This window comes from Geotrypetes seraphini, chromosome 3 (genome assembly GCF_902459505.1).
Source record: "Geotrypetes seraphini chromosome 3, aGeoSer1.1, whole genome shotgun sequence".
Lineage (NCBI taxonomy): Eukaryota > Metazoa > Chordata > Amphibia > Gymnophiona > Dermophiidae > Geotrypetes > Geotrypetes seraphini.
The window spans coordinates 282,969,073-282,995,939 of NC_047086.1; the positions used below are offsets into that span (position 1 = coordinate 282,969,073).

Consider the following 26,867-nt stretch of genomic DNA (forward strand, 5'->3'; position numbering starts at 1 on the left):
TGGAGGGATGACAGAACAAATAGACTTACTGGAACAAAAAGGAAAAATGGGAAAAAGTAAGAGCTTAAATACAATGAAAAAATAAAATCTTAAAAGGGAGGGAAGAAACGGAGGGGCTTTAGCATTTTAGCATTTTAGTTCGGTACTGCTGACTGCATAGAAGCTGTTAGGGCTCTGAGTGAATGAAATCAGAGTGAATAGGCATCTTTAAAAAGAAATGTTTTCAGTTTACATTTGAATTTGTTAAGATATGTTTCTTGTCTAAGAACTAACGGAAGGGCATTCCATAACGTGGGGGCAGTGAGTGAGAAAATGGTTTTGCAGGTAGAATCGAGAAATAGTTCATGAATAGAGGGGACAGAAAATTGATTTTGAGTAGTGGCACTCAGATTCCGGGAGGGGGCATATGGAATGAGAAGTTTGTCAATAAATGTGAGTGAATTGGACTGCTTGGTTTTAAATGTTAACAGAAGTGTTTTGTAAGTGATGCGATGAAGAATGGGTAGCCAATGAGCTTTTGAGTAAGAGCATCAATACCTCCTTTTTCCTATTGGCCATGCCTCTCCCTGTGCAACCTAGTATCTTTCTAGCTTTCGCCGTCACCTTTTCAACCAATATCATCACATACAATCACACCTAAGTCCCGCACTTCTGTCGTGCACATAAGTTCTTCCCTCGTGTTTTTGCAGCCCAAATGCATGACCTTGCATTTCTTAGCATTAAATTTTAGCTGCCAAATTACAGGCCATTCTTCAAGCTTCGCCAGGTCTTTCTTCATGTTATTCACACCATCCGGCATGTCTACTCTATTGCATATATTGGTATCATCTACAAAAAGGCAAATCTTACCTGACAACCCTTCAGCAATATCATTTATAAAAATGTTAAAAAGAACAGGCCCAAGAACATAAGAATTGCCGCTGCTGAGTCAGACCAGTGGTCCATTGTGCCCAGCAGTCCTTTCCCGCGGCAGCCCCTAGGTCAAGGACCTGAGCCCTAACTGAGTCTAGCCTTAACTGCATGCATTCTGGTCTAGCAGGAACTTGTCTAACTTTGTCTTGAATCCCTGGAGAGTGTTTTCCCCTACGACAGCCTCCGGAAGAGTGTTCCAGTTTTCTACCACTCTAGGTGAAAAAGAACTTCCTTACGTTTCTACGGAATCTATCCCCTTTTAACTTTAGAGAAGAGGTGTCCAACCTGCGGCCCCGTGAAGTAATTTGTGCGGCCCTAGTCGAGGGCGATGCAGTGTTTTCCTCTGCTGCCCCCGGGTGTTTACTGTCTTGCCAGCTCCCTCCTCTGTCTTGCTGCAGCGTTTGCACATTTGTGTGGCCCCAGAAAAAAATTTTTTGGCTAATGCGGCCCAGGGAAGCCAAAAGGTTGGACATCCCTGCTTTAGAGAGTACCCTCTCGTTCTCCCTACCTTGGAGAGGGTGAACAATCTGTCTTTATCTACTAAGTCTATTCCCTTCATTATCTTGAACGTTTCAAACATGTCCCCTCTCAGTCTCCACTTTTCAAGAGAGAAGAGGCCCAGTTTCTCTAATCTCTCTGTACGACAACTCCTCCAGCCCCTTAACCATTTTAGTCGCTCTTCTCTGGACCCTTTCGAGTAGTACTGTGTCTTTCTTCAAGTACGGCAACCAATGCTGGACGCAGTATTCCAGGTGGGGTCACACCATGGCCTGGTACAATGGCATGATAACCTTTTCCGATCTGTTTGTGATCCCCTTCTTAATTATTCCAAGCATTCTGTTTGCCCTTTTCGCCACCACCACACATTACGTGGATGGCTTAATCGACTTGTCGACCAGTACTCACAAGTCTCTTTACTGAGGTTCTCTCCGAGTAATGCACCAGATGTCCTGTATTTATTGTATTTACAGTTTCTATTTAATGTAAACCGCCTAGAAGTCGCAAGATTGCTGGCGGTATATAAGAATAAAGTTATTATTATTATTATTATTATTCGTGTACAAGATTTTTGTTACCGACATACATCATCTTACACTTATCCACGTTAAACTTCATTTGCCATGTCGCAGTCCATTTCTCAAGCATGTTTATATCCTATTACGGTCTTCACAATCCTCCTGTGTCTTCACTACTCTGAATAACTTTGTATCATCTGCAAATTTAATCACCTAGCTCATCGTTTCAATTTCCAGGTCATTTATAAATATGTTGAAGAGCACAGGCCCAAGCACCAAACCCTGCAGCACTCCACTGGTGACGCTTTTCCAGTCCAAGTGTTGTCCATTTACCCCCACTCTCTGTTTTCTATCCGCCAACCAGTTTTTGATCCACCTGAGTATTTCACGCTCAATCCCATGGCTCGCAATTTTTCGAAGTAGTCATTCATGCGGGACCTGCTAACATCCCTTTCCTCAGAGTGATCACTACCCTTTGTCGCCTTCCACTCAAACAGTTTTTGACCCAGCCTGTCACTTTGGGACCCATCCCGAGGGCACTCAGCTTTTTTATTGGACGTCTATATGGAACACTGTCAAAGGCTTTGCTAAAACCTAAACACACCACATCTAGCGCACATCCTCTGTCCAATTCTCTGGTCATCCAGTCAAAGAAATTGATCAGATTTGTCTGACAAGACCTACCTCTAGTGAATCCATGTTGCCTCTGGTCCTGTAATCCACAGGATTCCAGAAACCTGATCATACTCTGTTTTTAAAAGCGCTTCCATTAATTTGCTTACCACAGAAGTCAGACTTACCAGCCTGTAATTCCCTACTTCTTCCTTAGTTCCATTTTTGTGGAGAGGGACCACATTCGCCCTTCTCCAGTCCTCCAGTACCACTCCCTACTCTAGAGACTCATTGAAAAGGTCAGTCAGCGGAGCTACCAGAACTTCCCTAAGTTCCTTCAGCACCCTCAGATGTACACCATCCAGTCCCATCGCTTTCTCTACCTTTATTTTAGCTAGCTCCTCACTGACAAATCCCTCTGAAAAACGATCAGGGTCTATTACTCCTACATCCCTATTCACGTTTGTCTTCTGTGGTCTCGCTCCAGGTGCTTCAGCCATGAACACAGAATAGAAATATTTGTTAAGCAATTCAACCTTTTCTTTATCAGCTTCTACATATTCCTCCCCTTCACCTTTGAGTCTCACTTTTGCACTTCTTCCTATCACTAATATATCTAAAAAAGTCTTGTCTCCCCATTTTACCATGTCAGCTATTTTTTTCTTCTATTTGCATCTTTGCTTTCCTGACTATACGATGAGACTCTCTTAACTTTTCCAGATATTTTTGCCTGTCTTCCTCTTTCTGCGATCTTTTGTAGTTTATGAAAACTTACCTCTTATTCCTTACCTTCTCAACTACTACTTTTGAGAACCAAAACGGCCTTTTTTTCCTCTTACTTTTACATACTTGCCTCACAAAAAAAATTGTTGTCCTTACAATCGCTCCTTTCAGTTTTGCCCACCGCATTTCCACTCCTTCCAGACGTTCCCATCCAGACAATAATTCCTTGATGTAAACCCCCATCCAAACAAAGTTATATTTTTAAAAGTCTAGAACCTTTGCTTTTGAATAGCCCTCTCTATACTCATCTTAATATTAAACCGTACCATGCAGTGATCACTGGATGCCAGATGATCACCCACTGTAACATCAGATACACTTTTCCCGTTTTTAAGCACTAAGTCCAATATGACCCCATCCTGCATGGGTTCCATTACCAACTGCTGGATCAATTCTCCTTGTAGAGAATCTAGGACAGGGGTGCCTAATACGTCGATCACGATCGACCGGTAGATCTCGAAGGCGACGCAAGTCAATTGCGGAGCCCATCCCGGGCTCCGTGATAGACTCGCGTTGCCTTTGAGATCTACCGGGCCAATCAGTCTTCCTCTCCCCGATATCCCTCACCACCGCCCCAAGCTCTCCCTGCAGAAGCGTTCTCCCTGATGTCAATTCTGATGTTGGAGAGGAAGTTCTGGGCCAGCCAATCGCTGCCTGACTGGCCTGGAACTTCCTCTCCAACATCAGAATTGATGTTAGGAAGAAGGCTGCTGGCGTGTTGCAGCGTCGGAAAACGAAGAACTCGGCAACGGTGGCATCTTTGGTGATTTGGGGGCCCAGAAGTCGGCGGTGTTCCCAGAAATCAGCGGAGGCTTGGGGGCCTGTTCCCAGACGACAGCCCCAGCAGTTGCTTGGGGAGAAAGAACGGGGAGACAGAAAAGACAGGGAGGCAGAACAGGAAGGCAGAAAGAGAAAAAAATGGGGGCAGGGAGACAGAAAGAAAGACAGAGAGAGAAAAATAGTAAGAAAGGAGCAGGGACACAGAAAGACAGACAGAGAGAGAAAGAAAGTAAGAAAGGGGCAGGGAGACAGATAGAAAGAAAGAAAGGGGAGGGGGCAGGGAGAGAGGAAGAAAAAGTTGGACTAATGGAAGGACAGAGATGTTGGTTGGGGAATGAAATGAGGTCTGGAGGAGACAAAGCATGCAGGAAGCAGAAAGAAGGGAAGAAATATTGGATGCACAGTCAAAAGAAGAAAGTGCAACCAGACACTCATGAAATTACCAGACAACAAAGGTAGGAAAAATGATTTTATTTTCAATTTAGTGATCAAAATGTGTCTGTTTTGAGAATTTATATCTGCTGTCTATATTTTGCACTATGGTCCCCTTTTATTAAACCGCAGTAGCGGATTTTAGCGCAAGGAGCCTATGAGCGTCGAGAGCAGTGCAGGGCATTCAGTGCAGCTCCCTGCACTAAAAACCGCTATTGCGGTTTAGTAAAAAGGAAGGGGGTATATTTGTCCATTTTTGTATAGTTGTTACTTAGGTGACATTGCATATTTTAAAGTCATCTGCTTTGACCTCTTTGAAAAAAACCCCGAATATAAATTATAATTAACATTTTCTCTGTGTACAGTGTGCTTTGTGTTTTTTTGGGATTGACATGTATGTGTTTTATTTCATTAAAGAAGAACATAAGAATAGTTTTACTGGGTCAGACCAAAGACCCATCTAGCCCAGTATCCTGTCTTCCCAGAGGCCAATCCAAGTCACAAGTACCTGACAAAAACCCAAATAGTAGCAGATTCCATGCTACCAATCCAGGGCAAGTTCTGGCTTCCCCCTTGTCTGTTTCAACAGCAGACTATGGACTTTTCTTCCAGGAACTTGTCCAAACCTTTTTTAAAACCAGCTACAACAACTGTTCTTACCACATCCACTGGCAATGCATTCCAGAGCTTAACTATTCTCTGATTGAAAAAATACTTAATAAACTTGAAACATTTAGATGCTAACATTTATGCCAGCCATAGACTGGTATGAATAGTAGAATGGTAGGTGGTTGGTGTCAACTTAACATTCTATAATGGGAATTATACATGTAGGTGCTGTTATAGGATAGGCACACTATCTGCTTAATTTTGTTTCCTAAATTCTCTAAGGACAAGCAGGCATGATGTTATCCACAGAACTTGGTACAGACACTACCAAGTGCACTCTGTCACTTTAAATTTATTAGGCAGTGCTCATACCGTGTGTGTGCCAGTGCTTCCCACCCAGCATTGGCTCACAGGGCCATCAATTCTTCATTTTCCGTGGAACTGAGAAGCTGTCTTCAGTTTTCTCTTCAGCATGTTGAATGTTTCTACTTTTTTATGCCTTCCCATCCTTATTTTTAATAGTTTTCATCATAATTCTTTGTTTTTATTGTATTTATCCCGACTTTGGTTTATTTTTGTAAAATTTTCATTTTTTGTGAAGTTTACAACTAAAATATCATGAAATGAAAAAGACTACTTAAAGACTATTAATTGCTTTTGTATTTTTCTGTCTTTTTTAGCAGGAGGCTCCTTTTCCCTTCAGGCCACTCACACCCTGTGGAGCTGTCTTGTCAAATGTTGGTCAGATCAGATATTTATACCTTTATTGAGTCATCGCCTATGGAAACTTACTCTGCAGCTCATAGCTCGGTACTCCATGTTTATTGATGAGGTGAGACAGTTGTAGCAAATGTGTAATATAGAGACAAAATGCAAAGGCATCCCTTTTAGTGAGTAAGCTTGTGCTATATTTAGGAACAGAAAGAGACTCATAAGCTTGCATCCTGTGCAATCAGTGGCGTAGCAAAGGAGGTTAGCACCTGGGTCGGTGGTGCCTTGCAATCACCACACCACGTGCCCCTCACAAATCTTCACCCCACATAATCGCCCCTGCCCACTCTTCCTGCCGCTTGATCGTCCCCACCGTGTACCTCTTGAAATGTTCACTGGCGAGAGCATCATCTTCTACCTGCTGCTCGCACCAGCCTTAGCTCCCTTCTGACATCCAGGAGGTGACGAGGAAATGTTTGAGCAGGTATGCAGGGAGGAGGAGAGGCGCTGACTTCAGCACCCCCCTAAAAAAAAAAAGGCGCCTGGGGTGGTCACCCCGCCCCCCTTACTACGCCACTGTGTGCAATCAGAACTGTCATTGTCATACCACAGGAGTCTCTCTAAAGACAATACCTTGCATATATTAAAACAACTGTCCCTTATAGAGTTAAATTTTAAATTAGTAAATTCTGAAAACAAAAGTTCTGCTTAATGTGAGTTTAAGTGCTGTGTCATAGAATACTGTACAACTTGAAGCTTTAGCAGGTATATTGAACTATGCCATGTCCCTGTAAATGCCACCTGAACAAGGCACAGTGCTCTGCATTCAGAATGAAGTGCTAACTCGGAGCAAATTAATGTAGTTATTTATCTGTAATTTGAGAGTAATATCTAGAGAAATGTAACTATTGAGTTGTAGTATTTATTTTCCCACCGTGTTCTAAGTTAATTGGCATGGGTTACTGTTATGTTGCTCACTGTGCTATAACCAAAGCCTTCACTTTTCTGTGATTCTGTGACAATTGCCACATAATTGTTCTGGATGCCCAAATTATCTTCTGCCGTGGCATTCTTTAATCTCTCTTCCCAACCTCTCCTAACAGCCAGTTCTGCCATCACAGTGAATATCCTCTGCCACCATTTCTCTCATCTGTTTTTCTGCCTTCCTCCCAAAGTCCATTTTTGCTTTCTTTCCTCTATTCTTTGAAGGTCTATCACTATTTCACTATTGATCAAGGTGGAAGGCACTTAATATGTGTTAACAAGCAGGCAACATATTCTCACATGTGGGTGACATTATCCACAGAGCCCAGTATGGACAGTGCAAAAGTGTACTGTCACTTTAAAAGACTGAAAAGTCTAGAGAATGCTGTAAAATGCATGTGCCAATGCTTTCCTGTCTGACATCTGCTCACGGGACCATCAGTTCTCAATTTTCTGTGGAACTGAGAGACTCTTTTTACCAGCACTTCAAACTCTACTTTTTAGTGCCTTCCCATTCATTTTTGTCTCTTAGTTTTTTCATTTTTGTCTTTTCTTTTTCCTTTATTTTGATTATTTTTTCTGATTTTTCATTATTTTTTTTTTTTTTTTTTTTGCTTTTGGGCTCATTTCAGCCTGTTTTCAGGCCAGGAACGTCAAGCTTTCTCGGTTCCATATCTACTCGACCTTCCCAGACAATTGAGTCCTTTGATCTCATGTCAGCGGTTTTCTCCTTAATGTCAAAGCCTTCCAGTGGCTTCAAGCAATGCATTTCAGCTACTGACCCACATAACTGATGTGTCCCTCCAGTGCCTAAGTCTTGAACACCATCCTCACTCTTGCACGTGCTGCTCTAGACTGCAGAAGAGGTTACTTAAGACTCGTTAGTTCCAGTTTGAAAAACTTTTTTGGGCAACTTTGGACGCATCGAGGAAGTCTGCTGACTCTGACAAGTAGAGAATGACATGGGGACAAATTTGTTGCTGTTCCTGTCCCATTCCTATAAGCTCTGCCTTAACTGCACAAGTCTCAAACACTTATGATTTTAAAGTGTTTGAGGCTTGTGCAGATGAAGATGGAGTTATAGGAATGGGGCAGGGACAGGAAAAGAACTTGCAGGGATGGGAAAATGAGTTCCCCTGGGGACGGGGAAAAATTTGTCCCCGTGTCATTCTCTACCGTCGACCCCCAGCATCAATGCCAGTGCGCACATTGGCACCTCGATCAACATCTACATCATCGGTGCTGCCTTCATCGGGGAAATCAGCTAAAAAAGCTAAGAAGCATAAACGCTCATTCCCATCCAAGCATACATCGGTGTCGTCTCAGTCGTCAACAACATCAACGCACAGATACAAGATTACTGTCCTTGCAAGTGGCGTCCCTCAGAAGCATGCCTCGTCATCGAGGTCACCAATGCCTCAACACCTGATACAGGTGAAATACGTATATGCCTTTATTTAGGCATCTGTGCTGATGACTATCATGGTACCAGTGTTATTCCTACAGGACCAAATCAAAGAATTGGTATAAAAGGAATTGGCTAGTATGTTACAGTTCCACGCAGTGCAAGCCCCTGCCACTATTCATCTGGTATCAGCCCAGTCCGAGCAATTCTCCAAGCTACCATCGACAGCTAGATCTCAGATTCCACAACATCACCGTTCGATGTCCAGGAGAGCTACATTGTCGAGGCATCGCAGTTTTTCCTCCCAGTCTAGACAATCATTGGATCGTCACTACAGAATATCTGAGTATTTCTTGACACTTTCCTCGACCACATAATTGACACTCTCCTACATGCTCATTTCAATATCTATGTCAGTGCTCTCCATATCTGAGATAGGACATTGAAGAATATGATTCTGATTTATTTCACGTAAGGAAGTTCTTCTTCACCCAGAGAGTGGTAGAAATCTGGAACACTCTTCCAGAGGCTGTTATAGGGGAAGCTCCCTTCAGGGATTCAAGACAAGGTTGGATAAGTTCCTACTGGAACAGAACATATGCAAGTAAGGCTAGACTCAAATAGGGCACTGGTCTTTGACCTAAGGGCCGCCGTGTGAGCGGACTGCTGGGCACGATGGACCACTGATCTGACCAAGCAGCGGCAAATCTTATGTTCTTATGCCAGCACTCCTCCTGGAAGAGAGGGCAAAACCTTAGATAAATTTGGTCATAGACATTTCAAAACACCATGTTAATCAGCAGAATACTCAGTTATAACTTTTATATGATATTTTGTATGAAATTTCTGGTACAGAAATTATCCCACTATGAACAAATCATACCTGAAGACAAATTGAATGAAATAAGAAAGTATATGGCACACTCTGTCTTTGATGCTTTTGATGTTACCTCACGAATATCAGTGCTATCCATTGCCATGAGGAGACAAGCATAGCTTTGAGTGTCTGACCTGGATGCCAATGTCCAGGAGCGTTTGGCCAACATTCCCTGCCTGGGACATGAGTTATTTGGAGACAAAATTGAGGAGGCCTCCCAAAAAAATGAAAAGGCATGAGGACTGCTCTGTCATCTTCAAAGTCATCCAAGACTCAACCTCATAAGCATTTTTACAATCCTAAATGCTCCTCTTACTATCCAAAACGCAGATATATTTCACCATCTACATCTTCCAGAGCTCCTCTACAAAGATGCCCCAGACAAAACAGGGCTCAAAAATCTCAAATTGCAGACTCAGCATAAATTTCAACAGTCTTTTTGATTTAATCCTGGAGAACCTAGCCAGCGTAATACAACCTATTCCTCAGACTCTTCCTATAGGAGGCCATCATACTTCCATCAATGTTGGGTGCTTATAACAACAGATCACTGTGCCTCAAAGTAGTGAGACAAGATTATGCCCCCACCTATAGAAAAGACCTCCAAACCATCCTCCAAGAGAGTCTTCTTTCAACTTCCATCAGACCACTCTCCTTCACCAAGAACTCTAAACCCTCCTCCAACTCAATACCATCGACAAAGTAGTACCTCCACATGAGAGGGGCCGAGTGTTCTACTCCAAGTATTTCCTCATACCAAAAAAGTCCAGAGGTCTCCGTCTACTTCTGGACCTCTCATCAAACACTTAGTGAAGGAGAAGTTTTGCATGTTCTCTCTGTTAGACAAAAACTACTGGGCCTGCTCTCTAGATCTCAAAAGAAGCCTACACACAGATTTCCATCCTCCCAGCCCAAAGGAAATATTTTTGCTTTTTAGTGGGAGCACACCATTTTCAATACAAAGTACTTCTATTTGGCCTGGCTTCTGCACCCAGAGTATTCACGAAATGCTTTGTTCATGAATGCAGCAGTTCATCTATTAGAACTTCTGGGATTTGCAGTCAGTTATGAGAAATCTGATCTCCAACCTACTCAAACTAGAATTCATTGGGGACACTTTTAGACACTACACAAGCTTGTGCTTTTCTACCACAACAGAGGCTCAACACTCTCTAATTCATGTCTGCCAAATGATCTCCTCTCTTCATACATCACTTCACATCAAATGAGGTGTCTTCTAGGTCACATGGCATCTATAGTTCATGTAACTCCATCTGCCTGTCTATATCTCAGAGAACCTCAGTGGGTGCTCTTGACCAAATGGTCTCAAGTCACCAATATGCTATCCCATCGACTGCAAGTGACCTCAGTAGTGGCTATCACCAATGAATCTGTCCAGAAGCTTTCTCTTCCTCATTCTGTCATTTCAAAGATATTAACAACAGTTGCTTCCATGCTCTCTTGGGGAGCCCACCTGGACTGCTTCCATACTCAAGGCAGCTGGAATCCTCAAGAGAAATTTCTCCATATCAATCTCCTCAAGTTTCGAGCAATCCATAATGCTCCGTGCACACTCCAAGATCACCTCCTCAATCAAGTAGTACTTATTTGAACAGACAACCAGGTAGTCATGTACTACTTAAACAAACAAGGGGACACAGGGTATTGCCTGCTTTGCAAAGAAACGATCAGGATTTGATCCTGAATGATTCCTCACAACATATTCCTCAAAGTGGTTTATCTCACAGGGAAAAAGAATGTCTTAGCAGACAAGTTGAGCAGACTCCTGCAACCTCACGAGTGGTTACACAACCATTTTACATCAAATATTTTCAGACTGGAGGACAATCATAAGCTTTCTGTCTTCTTTTCCAGAATCTACACTGCCAATCGCCTGATGCCTTCCTCCTGGACTGGACAGACTAATTTCTATATGCTTTCCATCTAATACCTCTAATTGGGAAGACTTTATTCAAACTTTGCTAAGAGCAAGCAACCATGATTCTCATAGCACCCCAGTGACCGCATCAACCGTGGTTTCCTCTTTTCCTACAATTAATTCAGTGTACAAGATCTCATCACACTTCAAATCTTTCCAACACTGATGACATAAAATGAGAGCTCTCTTTTTCATCCCAATCTATGTTCATTGACTCTCACAGCATGATATCTTTCTCTCAGCAGCTAAATGTTTGCCACTTTCTGCACCAGTGTCATCCATCCTTCATGCTTTTAGAAATCCTTCCACACAATACTTATCATTTTAAGAGGACTCTCTTCACAGTCTTGTGTAATCACAACTCACTGGATTCAATAACTTGTCCTCTTCCATCGGTTCTAGACTACCTCCTACACCACTCAAACATTGGTCTCAAAACTACTTCTTTTTTTTATTATTTATTTATTTATTTATAGATTTCAAATATTCAATTCAAGATTAACTTGTACAGAAAGTGATTACAACAAAGAAAAAAGATTTTTGCCCTCAAATTATATAAGAACATAAGTATTGCTTAATCAACTCAAGTCCACAATAAGATCCAGGATGTAATATAAACTGAATAATAAGGAAATACTAACAAAAGAAGCATGGAGCGCAATTAACTGATATACAGGCGTCTAATACATTAAAGCCCTCATTTCTTTCCCTTCTCTGGGGGGGACAAAGAGATAAAGGCCGTTAGCTGATATGGCTCAAAGAAAACATATTTCTGAGAATTATATTGTATTATACACTTGCATGGGTGACGAAGATAAAAAGTCGCCCCAAGAGCTAATACTCCAGGTTTTAATAATAAAAATTTGCCTATAAAATCATGTTACTGACTTTCAAAACAAAAATTGCAGGCCAGCTAGAGTTCATCCACAGGTTACTGATCCCTTGTACTACTCAATGTTCTTTATGTTCCTCCAATCAAAATCTGTTGTCTATTCCCTCATTAAGATACATTAATACTATGAGAAATTATTTTTTTCTGTTACGGCATCTACAATTTGGAATTCAGCGCCTGTCATTTCAGAGAGACTATGTCCCTTGATTAATTCAAAGCTGCATTTGATCTATGATTGTCCTTTTAAGGATGTATTATAGAAGTTTTTAAGCCTGCATTAGCCTGATTTTCTTGGCTGATGTGCTTGCATCCCCTTCCCCCTTCCCGATCTTTCCTATAAAAATATTGTAGTTCTGCCTCTTTTCCTTTCGTTCCAGTAAGTCTTGTCTGTTGCTTGCCTCCTTGTTGAGATTTTGGGTTATGTTTTTAATGCCTTTTTATTTTTACTTTGTAAAACCACTTTGATATTTGATAAGGCAGTATATCGAACTTTTTTAATAAACCTGAAAATGAGTTCCTGCGGGGACGGGGAAAAATTTGTCCTCATGTCATCTTCTTTTTCTGGAGGTCTAACAGACTTTCTTAAATTCTGCCTTGACTTTCCTAGAAGAGTGATCAGTCTGGTATTTTAATTTGTGATGTCAATAGTAGTAACAGGACTCAAAACAAAAAAAAAAAACATGTAACTTTCTACCAGCCTTAACTACAACACACTGGATATGCTATATACTGCTATCTGTGAAGTCTCGTGCTTCAAGTACTATTAAGATGATCATAGCAGAAGATAATTTTGTTATTCAAGTAATGGGGATGTTTTTCAAAAACTATGTGCTTTGTAACCACCAATAGATAAGAAGCAAATCTTCCTAACAACTGTCAGCAGTAAAAAGGGACAGAGAATTTAATTGTCTGGAAAAACAGCCTAGAATGGTGGTTAGTAGTTTCATGAAGCAATTAGGAGTTGTAGCTTATTTGCAAATCTTGAATCACTAATCTGGGCTGTTTCTGCTTCATAAATGGACATTTGCTTTAAACTGGTTTGGGGAATGGCCCCTACCTATCTCTTACCACATTTCGAGCTACACATCCCCACGAGGGCAACCAGAAATTGTAATATTTTTGCCTATCCAAGGATCACTGATTGCAAACAGCAGACCTGGCTAGGCAATTACATCAACAGAGCCAAGTTGACCTAAGGCGCATTTTGGAAAGAAATTAAGACAGTACTGTTCGACAGATTTATCTCCTAATCAGATACCATTTTAAAACTAATAACACCATACTGATAACTTTGAGCAATATGTGTATTTTTACTATTTGTATTCTGTAATTTGCTGACTGTTCAGTGATATTTTCGCTATTTGTATTCTGTAATTCGCTGATTGTCCAGCTCTCTTCAGTGTAAACTGCCTAGAAGTCAAAAGATTGTGGCGGTATAGAAAAATAAAATCATTATTATTATTATTATTAAATTATTATTATTCTACGCTTTTGTGTGTCTCTTGCCAAATCTGGGAACATTTCTATCTTAAGATCAAGAAACTTTTTCTCTTTGTTTTTAAAGAAAAGTCTTCAAAGCCAGTTTTTATCCAATGTGAGAGCCAAGGTCACTATCAATGTTGTTGGTATTGCACTTTCTTTATCTGATAATTCAAGTAAAGCAGACACATCAATTGGTCCTTGATTTTTTTCCTGTTGATTCTGATTTTTATTCAGCAAATAATAGACCTGGGTAAAAGGAGACACTGAGTCTTCTGGCACTTCTAATATCTCCAGCAAATAACGTTTTAACATTTCTCTCGGAGTAACTTTTAGAATTCGAGGAAAATTAATCAATCTAAGATTGTTACTCCTGGAGAAATTTTCAAATGTCTCTATCTTCCTTCTACAATACAAAAGTCATTCTTAGTCATGAAAAACTTAAGACAAGTTCGGAAATTCTTCGAGAAAACTCAATTCCAGCTCATAGTTCATAGTTCAGCCTACTTGACTACTGTAATATCCTCTACCTCCCATGCCCTACAACCATAACAAAACAACTACAAACTATCCAAAACACAGCACTAAGACTCATCTACTCATTAAAGAAACATGATCACATTACAGAAGCATATCTCCAATCGCACTGGCTTCCGATCCCAGCAAGAATACAATTTAAATTCTACTGCCTACTATTTAAGACTTTATACGAAGACAGTCCAAACTACCTGAATAACCGCCTCATCCACAACACCGCAACCAGACATAGGAAAACTCACACCCCATTTTCATACCCCCCAATTAAGGAGGTCAAACGGAAAAAACTATATGATGGCCTCCTGGCCACTCAAGCAGCCAAACTAGACAATCAAATCGCCAATCTACTGACGGCATCCCTCGACTACAAGACTTTTAGAAAAGAAATAAAGACCATACTCTTCAAGAAAACTCTGAAAAAAGAAGTAATACCGCAAGTCTCAAACTTCACCTCTCACTAAAGCCAACTACCCCAAACAAATAACCTTACCCATTTCTTACTCTTTTTGAAAATGACCAATTTTTTTTTTTGGTAAGTTCTTGTTGTAATACATCTTGGATAATTCTTTTGTAATCCGCCTTGAACTGCAATGTGACCTCTTGGGGCTTTATAATATTTAAAGTTTGCAAGTCTGATACTGAAAAGTTCTGCTCACCAACCAAAGGTTCTCTTCCTCTTTGTCTCTCCTGGGTCGGGTCTGATCCTGTTGTTAATCCATCCTCGTAAGCACTCAGGCTCCGATGTAAACTCTGGGAGCCTGGGTCGTTGTCTATCCCACCATCCCCGGCAACCTCAGGGGGAGAACGCAAGTTGACTTTCGACTGCCTCTCTACCCCCGGGGAACTGGCGGCGTGAGGATTGGGGGGAGGAGCTCTCACGTCGGGGCTCAGTGTGGTCTCGAAAGCCCAAAGAGACGCCTCCATTCCATTCCCCGGAAGCATCTCGGGCAAAGGCAACGATGACGAAACTGTGGCGCCCTGCATCCGCCTTAATAAGTCTTCAATATTCCCGAAGGGAGCTGCTCCAGAGCGTTGTGAGGTTCCAGAGACGCACTTCCCTCTCCTCTTCGGCATAACTAATATGTAGCACGACGAATAACGTCGGAAGAAAACTTTTAGAAGAGAAGACTTTACGGCCATCTTGGATCATCAAAACTACTTCTGTAAGAGTACACCTCAGTGCTATTATAACTTTTCATACACTTCTGGATAAAAAGCCATTATCCGTACATCCTCTAGTTTCCAGATTCATGAAAGGTCCTTTTCATACCAAACCACCTATCAAACTTCCTCCAGTTGCTTGGGACCTTAATGTTATATTATCCACTCTTATGAAACCTCTGTTTTAACCACTTTTGACTTCATCTCTCAAGCTTCTAACTTGGAAAGTAGTCTTCCTAATCTGCATCGCGTCTGCACACTGAGTCAGTGAACTTCAGGTACTTGTATCAGATCCGCCTTATACAACATTTTACCACGATATAGTGGTTCTTTGCATTCATCCCAAGTGTCTCACGAAGGTCACCTCTGAATATCAATTGAACCAGTCTATGGTTCTTCCTGTCTTCTTTCCAAGAACACATTCTCACTCTGGTAAAACTGCACGTCACATATTGGACTGTAATTGTGCTCTTGCTTATTATTTACCTCATAGAACTTCCTCGCAGCTGTTCTTGTCTTTTGATCCAAACAGACTAGGAGCTACTGTCACTAAGAGAACCATCTCGACATAACTGTCTAACTATATCTCCTTTTGTTATTTTTGGGCTTGGACTTGACAATTTCAACTTCAGTAGCCCATCTACATTACACTATTATTGAGGACATCTGTAAAGCAGCCACCTGGTCTTCAGTTCTTACCTTCACATCCCACTATTGTTTGGAGAATCCTTCCAGAAGGGATTGTATTATATTGTGTGTTTATTTATTATTCGCCTTACACAAAGCAAAGTATAAATTAACAAACATAATAAATGTCATTACAAGCATAAAACAATACAAAAGTACAATCTAAAAACCATAAAACAATTAGCAGCGATGAAACATCAATAGTCATAGCATATCTCCTCATAGCCACAAATATAGTCCCCCATTCTTCACCCATATTTCATTTTACAAAACAGATGACATTTCAGCAATCTTTTAAATGTTTTCAAATTCCCATGTTGCCGTATATATTGCTGAAGCCTGTTCCATTCGTCTGGGCCAATACAAGAGAACACACCCATCTTTGTATGCAATTTTAGCTCCTTTCTTTTCGGGATCTTCAAATCCCAGTGGTCAAAAGAACGCAACTTAGGGAACACAATATAATATGATAGGTATTTGGGGGCCAACCCATGCAGACTCTGATAAACTACTAACAGCAGCTTATTCTTGACACGGAAATCCATCTTAAGCCAATATAGCTTGATCTAATAGTCGAATACATGTTTACCTCTTGTTAGTCTAAGTAATGCTCTTATGATGGAATTTTGCACTACCTGTAACACATGAAGAACAGTGGAATGCAAGCCAAGTAGAACAATATTACAATAATCGAGCCTAAATATCACAACTGTCTGAAGGACATGTTTATAGTCGCCCCTTGAAAGGTAAACAGACAATTGACGCAGTACCCTCAACTTAAAATATATCTTTCTCACCACTGCAGACACGTTCTGTCTGAACGACAACTGAGAATCGAGAATCACTCCCAGATAACATATTTCAGATGACACTTCAACTACAGAGTCAAACAGCATAACCGAAGATGCCAAATTCCACTGAGGGTCTCTGGAGAGGAACATTTAAGGTTTTTCTTATCAATATTCAATCTCAGCTTATTCTCATCCAACCACTCCTTTATCCACATCATGGTTTCATTCAAAAATTTAAGTGCCATTGACTAGAGAATGACACGGGGAAAAAATCTGTCCCCGTCACTGCAACGTCCCCGGCCCACCATCCTCTGCACCGCCCCGTCACCGCCGTTCCCTTCACCGCCCCGTCACCGCCATCCCTTTCACCGCCCTATCACCGCCACTGCCATCCCATTCACCGCCCCATCACCGTCCCCGTCTAGCACCCATCTTCTTCTCTCCACTCCCCCATAGTCTAACATCTGTCTTCTTCCCTTCCAGCGTCTTCTCCCCACTCTGCCTTCCACATTTCCTTTCAGGGTCTGTTCCTCTCTACCCTCTTTCAATGTCTGTTCTATTCCTTTCCACCACCACCCTTCCCTCCCTCCTTTACCATCTGTTCCTTTCTACCACCCTTCTTTCATATCTTCTATCAGTCCCCCCACCATCACTAGCAGTCTCTCTTCTCCCTTACCATGAGCAAATAGAACTTCTGAAAATTGTATTGCTGAGGCATTATTTCTAGTACGCCTTTTTTTCCAGATGGATAATGACATCAATTTTATAATTCTTACCGTCTGCTCTGATTTCATTCACAATTTGGTTTGTGTTTTGTACCTGAGGATTCCATGAGGCACTTAACCTTTTCCTGTCTCTTCTGTGATTTCAAATTGATTCCTTCAATAATGGAGTCTCAAGGCAGTAGCAGTTTTCTATTTTGGGCTCTTTTGACATTGTTTAAGGGATTTCTTGTACATTTGGTGCTGGTCTTCTTTGATGAGGTCACTTCAGAATCAATTTCCGAGGAAGAGAAACTTTTTCCCTTTCACCCCCTCCTTCCTTGTGTGAGCCGGAACACGCGGTCCCCGCAAGCAAGTAATTTTATATCATTTTCATTCTATTCATTCATAGAAATTAAAGTCTAGATAATGCCAGTCACATAACAAAACATGATTTTACAAAAATAATTCCCTGCACAGTCAAGCCTGCAAGGATTACTAGATGTCTTTCAGCTGCTCCTCTCCCTCCCTCCCCCTTACCTTTGTGGCCAAGTCAAAATGATCTACCAACAATAAAATTTTAAAAACACAAAGCACACTGTACGCAGAGAAAATGTTAATTATCATTTATATTCCGCGGGTTTTCAAAGAGGTCAAGGCAGATGACTTTATGCAATGTCACCTCAGTAACAACTATACAAAAATAGACAAATATTCCCCCTCCCTTTTTACTAAACTGCGATAGCGGTTTTTAGCGCAGGAGCTGCGCTGAATGCCCCACGCTGCTCTCGACGCTCATAGGCTCCCTGCGCTAAAAACCGCTATTGCGTTTTAGTAAAAGGGGGCCATAGTGCAAAATATAGACAGCAGATATAAATTCTCAAAACGGACACATTTTGATCACTAAGTTGAAAATAAAATCATTTTACCTACCTTTTTGTCTGGTGATTTTACGAGTCTCTGGTCCTTCTTTCTTCTCCTGCCCCCCCCCCTCTTTCTTTCTCTCTCCCCCTGGCTCCCCTCTTTATTTCTGCCTTTCTTTCTCTCTCCCCCTGGCCCCCCTCTTTATTTCTGCCTTTCTTTCTCTCTCCCCCTGGCCTCCCTCTTTATTTCTCTCTCCCCCTGGCCCTCCTCTTTCTTTCTGCCTTTCTTTCTCTCCCCCTTGACCCCCCTCTTTATTTCTGCCTTTCTTTCTCTCTCCCTCTGGCCCCCCTCTTTATTTCTGCCTTTCTTTCTCTCTTCCCCTGGCCTCCCTCTTTATTTCTCTCTCCCCCTGGCCCTCCTCTTTCTTTCTGCCTTTCTTTCTCTCCCTCTTGACCCCCTCTTTATTTCTGCCTTTCTTTCTATCTCCCCCTGACCGCCTCTTTATTTCTGCCTTTCTTTCTCTCTCCCCCTGGCCCCCCCCTCTTTCTTTTTTCCTTTCTTTCTCTCTCCCCCTAGCCCCCACAAAGCCATCGTGCCAATTTCTCCACTTCCACGATTCTTTCCCTAGCCTCACCCCCAAGCCAGCAGCCGATTTCTCCCTGCTCCTTCCCCAATGTCCTGATGTCCTGAACTTCATCGGGCAGCAGCAGCATTCACAATTCACTGCTGTTGCCCGCTTCAGGCCTTCCTCTCTGTCGGGTCCTGTCTTCATGAAAACAGGAAGTAGGCAGGACCCGGCAGAGAACAAGGCCTGAAGCCAGCAACAGCAGCGAATTGTAAACGCTGCTGCTGCCCGAAGAAGGTAATGGAGCACGAGGCAGACCGCTTCTCCCCCCTCCCAGCCGAACCCCCGCTGACCCTCCTATCTCTCCCCCCCAAGTGAACCTTTCTGACCCTCCCAGCGAGAGCAGCAAACCTCCTTCATGGCTTTCTCCTCCCTCTGCCGCGTCACTGATGACATCATTAGTGATGCGGCAGAGGGAGGAGAAAGCCGACGCTACTGGAGGGAGGTTTGCTGCTTTCGCTGGGAGGGTCGGAAAGGTTCACTTGGGGGGGGGAGAGATAGGAGGGTCAGCAGGGGTTCGGCTGGGAGGGGGGAGAAGCGATCTGCCTCGGTGCTCCAAGGCCTGGCGCCATTACCTTTTTCGCCCCTCCCGCCCCCCCCCTTGGTACGCTACTGCTCTCCAGCTCTCCTTAGTTTGCCGGTTTTCTTTTTCGGCGACCGGCACACTTTCAAAGAGCCGCGCACGCGCGGCTGCTCAAAGTTCAATCTTCTGCTCTGCTGCAACTTCCTGTTTCCGGTTGGGTCAGAGCAGAAGATTGAATACTGAGCAGCTGCGCGTGCGCGGCTCTTTTGAAAGCGTTCCGGTCGCCGAAAAAGAAAGCCGGCAAACTAAGGTGAGGTGGAGAGAGGAAGCTGGTTAAACAATCGAGCTGGCGTGCGGGTGGGCGAGTGGGGGCTGCGGGGACCGCACGGTCCTTTATGCCTCACTGCGGTGACAAGACCATTCACCGCTCCACGGGGCGGTGATGGCCTTGTCCCCGTCCCCGCAGAGGCTGCTAATTTTCATTCCCCGTTTTTGGCGGGTTACCCGCGGCTAAATCGCCACCGTGTCATTCTCTACCGTTGACATCAAATCCTCCACAGAGGAGAAAAATTGTATATCATCAGCGTAAACTCTATATGACACGTTAAGGGTATATAACAGACTATACAGCGGGCCCAGATACAAATTAAACATGATAGTCTGTTTGACCAAGCAGTTGTTCAGAAATTCTCCATTTAGATGCCAACTTCCCTCCAACCCGTTGGTTTCACCAAGCTCACAATCATGATCCTGGCAGCTAGGAAGTCCCACATATGAAAAATATACTGTCTGCTTGTCCTATGATAAAGCACAGTTACTTACCTGTAACAGGTCTACCATTTTTTCCATGAATGTTCCCTCTCTATGGAATAGTATCCCGGCTTATTACGAGATGAATCAATCCTTAATCAATTCAAGACAAAGCTAAAGACATTTCTATTTCTTGACCCTTTTGAGACCTAACTGCCCTTGTAAGGGTGACCTAGAATGATTTTACCTTCAGTATCCCCCCTATTGTTTTTCCCCTAAACGTTATATTTTACCTTGAATATTGTAGTTTTTGCCTTTTTACTTTCTGTCCCCATTTGTCATGGTTTTAAATGTCTCTGAATGTAGTCATAGAAACATAGAATATGACGGCAGAAAAGGGCCATGGCCCATCAAGTCTGTCCACTCTAATGACCCACCCCCCTGACTTTACTCCCCTAGAGATCCCACTGAATGTCCCATTTTCTTTTAAAGTCTGACACGCTGTTGGCCCCAATCACCTACAAAGGAAGTTCGTTCCAATGATCAACCACTCTTTCAGTGAAGAAGTACTTTCTGGAATCACCATGAAACTTCCCTCCCCTGATTTTCAGCGGATGCCCTCTGGTGGTCGAGGGTCCTATAAGACATCATCTTCTACCTCGATACAGCCCGTGATATACTTAAACGTCTCAATCATGTCTCCCCTCTCTCTTCGTTCCTCAAGTGAGTACAGCTGCAATTTATTTAACCGCTCCTCATATGTGAGATCCTTGAGCCCCATTCGCTGGACCGACTCAACTCTCAGCACATCTTTCCGGTAGTGTGGTCTCCAGAATTGAACACAATACTCCAAATGATGTCTCACCATGGATCTGTACAACGGCATTATGACTTCAGGTCTCCTGCTAACAAAACCTCTACGGATACAACCCATCATTTGCCTTGCCTTGGAGGATGCCTTCTCTACTTGATTGGCAACCTTCATGTCATCGCTAATGATCACCCCTAAATCACGTTCTGCCGTGGTCCTAGTCAAGATCTCACCATCTAGTGTGTAAGTTCTGCACGGATTTCTCTTACCCAGGTGCATTACCTTACACTTTTTAGCATTAAAGCTTAGCTGCCAAGTCGATGACCACTGTTCCAGTAGTAGTAGGTTCTGCGTTATATTGTCCAGCAAAGTGCTTTTACCTACTATGTTGGATAGTTTGGCGTCGTCGGCGAACAATGATACTTTTCCTCTAAGCCCTTGGGTCATATCTCCTATGAATAAGTTGAATAGAATCGGGCCCAGGACCGAGCCCTGTGGCACTCCACTGGTCACATTTGACATTCTGGAGTGGGTACCGTTTACCACCACCCTCTGAAGTCTACCACTCAGCCAATCCCTAACCCATGCAGTTAGTGTGTCCCCTAATCCCAGCGATTTCAGCTTGTTCAATAACCTGCGGTGTGGGACGCTATCAAAAGCCTTGCTGAAGTCCAAATATACTACATCCAGAGACTTCCCGGCGTCCGGTTGTCTAGTTACCCATTCAAAGAAGCTAATCAGATTAGATTGGCAGGACCTGCCCTTGGTAAATCCATGTTGGTGGGGATCACGTAGGTTTTCTTCGTCCAGGATTGTGTCAAGTTTCTGTTTTAATGTTTCCATGAGTTTTCTCACTATGGATGTGAGGCTCACTGGTCTGTAATTTGCCGCCTCTGTCCTGCAGCCCTTTTTGTGGAGTGGAATAATGTTAGCTGTTTTCCAATCCAAGGGGACTCTTCCCATGCGTAAGGAAAGATTGAAGAGCATGGCTAAAGGTGCCGCGAGGACTTCGCTCAGCTCTCTGAGCTCTCTGGGGTGTAGTTGTCTAGTCCCATGGCTTTGTTTACCTTGAGTCTTGAAAGTTTGTGGTAGACGCTGCTGGGCGTAAACTCGAAGTCTTGAAATGGGTCTTTCTGACTGTTTCTTGTCCGTAACTGTGGACCGGCTCCCGGCGCCTCACAGGTGAAGACTGATCAGAAGTATTCGTTTAGTAGTTCTGCCTTAGTAGAATCCGATTCTGCATAGTTTCCGTCCGATTGCCTAAGGCGTTCTATCCCTTCTTTGTTTCTTTTCCTGTCACTAATATACCTAAAGAAGGATTTATCCCCTTTCTTAATGTTCCGCGCTAGATTCTCCTCTATTCGGAGCTTGGCCTCTCTGATTGCCTTTTTGACAGCTTTAGATCTGTCCAGATAGTCTTCTTTCACCTCCCGCTTCCCTAAATGTTTGTAGGCGATAAATGCTTCTTTTTTCTCTTTGACCAGGTTTGAAATTTCGGTACTGAACCACTGGGGTCTTTTGTTTCTTCGGCGCTTGCTTACTGTTTTTATGTAGCGGTTAGTTGCTTCGTGTAGGGTGGATTTCAGAGTTGACCACATAGCCTCCACATTGTCAGTTTTTGCTTGGTTATGCAGCTCCTGGTGGACAAAATCTCCCATGCTGTTGAAGTCTGTGCCTCTGAAGTTGAGGACCCTCGTTGCTGTGTTTGATCTAGAGAAACCTTTCTTGAGGTTAAGCCATACCATGTTGTGGTCGCTAGAGGCCAGCGTATCACAACATGGTATGGCTTAACCTCAAGAAAGGTTTCTCATCATCACTAGAGATGCCTTGTCATTTTAAATCTGTATTTTAGCCAATGTATGTTTTTATGATTCTGTGCACTGCCTAGAAGTCTGATTAGACAGTATAATAAATTTTAAATAAACTTGAAACGTGATCCATGGACAGCACATCAGGCAGATATTCTCACAACCTTCCCATTTCTGCTCGTTAGCATCTTAGCTTTTTTTATTGAACTGATGGTCCTATGAGCTGACATCGTGCGGGAAGGTACAGGCACATGCGTGGTACAGGCGGTCTTGGGACTTTTCAGTCTTTTAAAGTGACAGTAAACTTTTGCACTGTCTTTACTGGGTTTTGTGGATGATGGCACCCACATGTGAGAATATCTGCCTGCTGCCAAGTTTCAAGTTTATTAAAAGTTTGTTATACCGCTAAATCAGGTTTCAAGGATATCACCTGCTGCAGGTAAGTAATTTTGCTTTATGGCCACAGTGAACTTAATATAATCTCCTAAATCAATAGCCATTTGTAGTATAAACACAAAGCATAAATGGTGTTCATTCTGCGCATTTATGAGGCCAGGTATTTATTTTTGTAATTTGTACCTTTCTTACTCCCAAGTTGTAGGGAACACTTTGCCTCAAGTCTGTACTCGTAGTGATGATTTTAAACTATGCCATTCAGTTTATACTGAATAAAACAGACAATCAGGTTAAACTAGGTTGCTGAAAATACTTAGAAGAGCCTCAGTGCATTAGGGTGAAAAAAAAAGATGTATGGAATTCCCATTTTGGAGGTAATTTTGTAAAGCATTTACCATGCGTAAAACATGTTTTCACGTGGAAAATGGTTTTTATAAATGTATATGGTCATATAAAGATGTACTGCAACCTACCAGATTGTATGTACTGATTGTGTAGGCATTATGGGGGTTGGAGTTCATTCTGAGAGCCTATATTATAAAGGTGTATAGGTGACATATATTTAATAGATTCTTATGTTTCTGTTAAATATATCTCAAATGTCTAAAAAGCATTTTTATGCCTATTCCATAAACATAGGCATCTTCTTATGAAATAACCAAGGAGTGTTCAACCTCAGTCCTCCCTCAGTTGGGTTTTCAGGATTTCCACAACGAATATGCATAAGATCTATTGCATACAATAGAGGCAGTGCTTGCAAATAAATCTCATGTATATTCATTGGGGGAATCCTGACTGAGTTGCAGCCTTCAAGGACTGAGATTGGACACCCCTGAAATAATCCTTTATACACAATGGATTATATTTCAAATCTCTGTTCCTTAGCTTTTACTCAAAACTGCTTCAACTGATAGTACAAAAGACATCAAGAAATCTTTTCAAGTTGGCAACAGAGATTCATCTTCCATATACTCAAGCATGAGCGAGGATCAGGGAAATGTCTCATCTGTTGAAGCACAACATTCACCATTTATATCAACTGACCAGCTGGTGCATATTGTGGCAGATGTGGACAAGCTTCAGGATCAGGTCAGTCTGCAGCACATGTGTGCCACCTTTTTCGTCCCAAAATATGTTTACTTATTTGTGCTTACTCAGTTTCTGAGGTATACAGCCTTTATGTTACTATTCCTTTTATTTGTTAACTGAAATGTTAATAAAGCATCAGAAAAGGAAAACATCAAGTTGGACAAGCTTGACTGGATCCTAGAGCCTAAGTAGTGGCGCTGGCTGGTAGGGGGGTGCTATAATGCGGTAATGGAATGGAATGGATAGTGTGAAAGACATGTTTATGGAGTATGTTGTAGATTTTTTCTACATATGAGATGCCTCCTTTTCATGTGGTTCTGGGTAAATCTAGTTACTGTATATGCATATGTGATAGTTAAGGCCACGCCCAATAGAAACTTATGAAAAGTTGGTGCATAAATACAAAAATAAAAATCAATATGGATTGCAGCCAAGGCCAGAAAAACACTACAGATTAATATTAAGGAAAAGCATAATAATATTCTCTTTATGTATTTTGCTGGATTAAGCCAGATCATATAGAGGTATTAATCTGACTCCATTAAGCCAATCTTAAAGAGGTATTAATCTAACTCCATTTTTTCATCTTTTTTTTTGTGTAAAATACTGAAGGTTTCCCGCTTAAAAAAGGCCTGGGTTTCTAGTGTTCTTTGTCTGTATTGTCATGAAACCTCATGGCTTAAGTATTAACAGATGGTCCTGGCATTCCAATGCTAGTTATAGAAGAAAAAATTTGAATGAAAATATGTCGTGTGATTTATGAATGTTTGGGGCCCCAAATGCATGTGAGAGAATGTGTTTTATTATGTGTGTGAATGTATGTTTAAACATGAGAATTGGTTTTGAAAATTGTATTTTTATATATTTTAAACATGAAGAAATCCTGAGAAAGAAACATCTGCAATTTGACCTCTCTGACCTTTCAGCTAGGCAACTCTCTCTACTCTGTGACATTAGGGAGGGCTCACACACAGAGGATGTCATTTTCTGTACAGCTTTTTGAGTTCCTGACACAGAAGGGCTGGTTGATTTAAACTTTTTGAGAATTACAAAGTGTTCATTGGGTATGTTATAATGTGTTGTGCATTAAGAAATTGATGTAAACAAAGATGTGATTTGTAAAACTTTTCTTAAGCCTGGTAACTATGTTAAAAGGAATTTCTTTGTTCAAAAAAACCTAAGAACAGCCTCTGTTGGTTGATTGGTCAATGAGGAGTGATGTCATACTGGTCAGTGTGAAGAAATAAATGAATGCACCAGTATAGACTCTACGAGACCATGTATTGCTTCAGGAGAGGTGCAATTTTCATGCCTGACGGGTCTCCATTGCACATGTGCCTTTTGATAAGGGAATTTGTAGTTAATATTAATAAACAATATTGGACTGGTAATATTTGCAATTGTCATTATTCCTGAATACCTAAGAGTGCGGTTGGCGCAGTGCGCTGCACAAGCCCCACAAGTAGTTTCTGGACCGTGAATTAGTCCGCTGAATATTCTACAAGTGGGTCACACCTGTAGTAGATGTGTGGGCTTCCACTGAAAAAGGTTCTGCTGTCTTTGTTTTCCTTTTCTTTTTTGATTAACTCAGCAGTTGTTCAGACAGCCAGGTTTTAAGTTGTTTTTAAATATGTAGAGGGGTGCCTACTTGGAACTTATTCTATGAAGGAAAGTAGATAGATTTCCTTTATAGAATATAAGTGCAACAGGTGAAATATGTATTTGCCTTTTTTTAGACACCAGCACTAAAACAAGATGTCTGAAAATTTTGACCATAATAGGTAGGTGCCCCTAGGATGCTAATAGTCCATTCTCTCTGTTCTTAACTCTTTAGAGACTATGGGGCTCATTTTCAAAGCACTTAGACACACAAAGTACCATAGGTTCTATGATAGTTTCTGTGTCTAAGTGCTTTGAAAATGAGTCCCTATTTTCCAGTTTGTCTGTAATGGCAAAATTGTTGCTGAAGGAGGTAGTAGCTCAGACATGCCAGTATTTAAAAGACTGTTTGTATGTTGGATTGGCTGGCTTTAGGAAAGGATCAGGTGCAGAATCTTGTTAATCGTGCTGGCACTAGACCAGTGTCTGTTGGATATCGTCACAGAGGTTTTGCAGGAATTGAAATGGAGCTGCCACAATCCTCTGCTGCACAGACTTCTGTAATGAGTAATTCTAAAACACAGACCACATGCTTTCTCTCGCATCCAGATATTATAGTGCTCATAACAGAGTATTGGGAAACCCTGGTGGACTTCCTGAGGATAGCAAAGGCTGTGGTCCGACTATACCCTATGACAGTGTTTCTCAACCTTTTCAAGCCAAGTACCCCCTAGGCCTAACAAATAGCGACCGAGTACCCTTGGCCAAACTCCACACCAAACCCGTCCAAACTCCACCCCTGACTCCACTCCCATAATAATAATACTAATTGTAATGCAGTTTCTGCCATTCATTTTTCATATACACACAGTATAATCTTATTAACACATAATGGTAACCACAAATTTAAAAAAATACAAAGTACACTGTATGTAGAGACCAGTTTCGAAAATCAGACATAAAATATACCACACTCATAATTAAAAGCTTTTAGGCCAGATATACGGAAAGTTAGGTACTAACCTGGTGACTCTTTGTGGCCTGCTGTACTTTTTTTAACAATTCAAAGTTTTCCTAATGAAATTTCACAGAGA

The 26,867-nt window shown here is 42.0% G+C and overlaps 1 protein-coding gene across 2 annotated transcripts in view; it reads left to right on the forward strand.

Moving 5' to 3' along the window:
- Positions 1-26,867, forward strand: part of COG2 (component of oligomeric golgi complex 2) — a 158,012-nt gene that overhangs the window by 118,765 nt on the left and 12,380 nt on the right. The window contains exons 12-13 of one of the 2 annotated variants that reach the window (XM_033938563.1): positions 5,828-5,976; positions 23,971-24,174. In XM_033938563.1, coding sequence (XP_033794454.1) covers positions 5,828-5,976; positions 23,971-24,174 — 353 coding nt within the window. Of the gene's footprint in view, positions 1-5,824; positions 5,977-23,970; positions 24,175-26,867 lie in introns of both variants that reach the window. The other variant, XM_033938562.1, reaches the window with a different exon arrangement.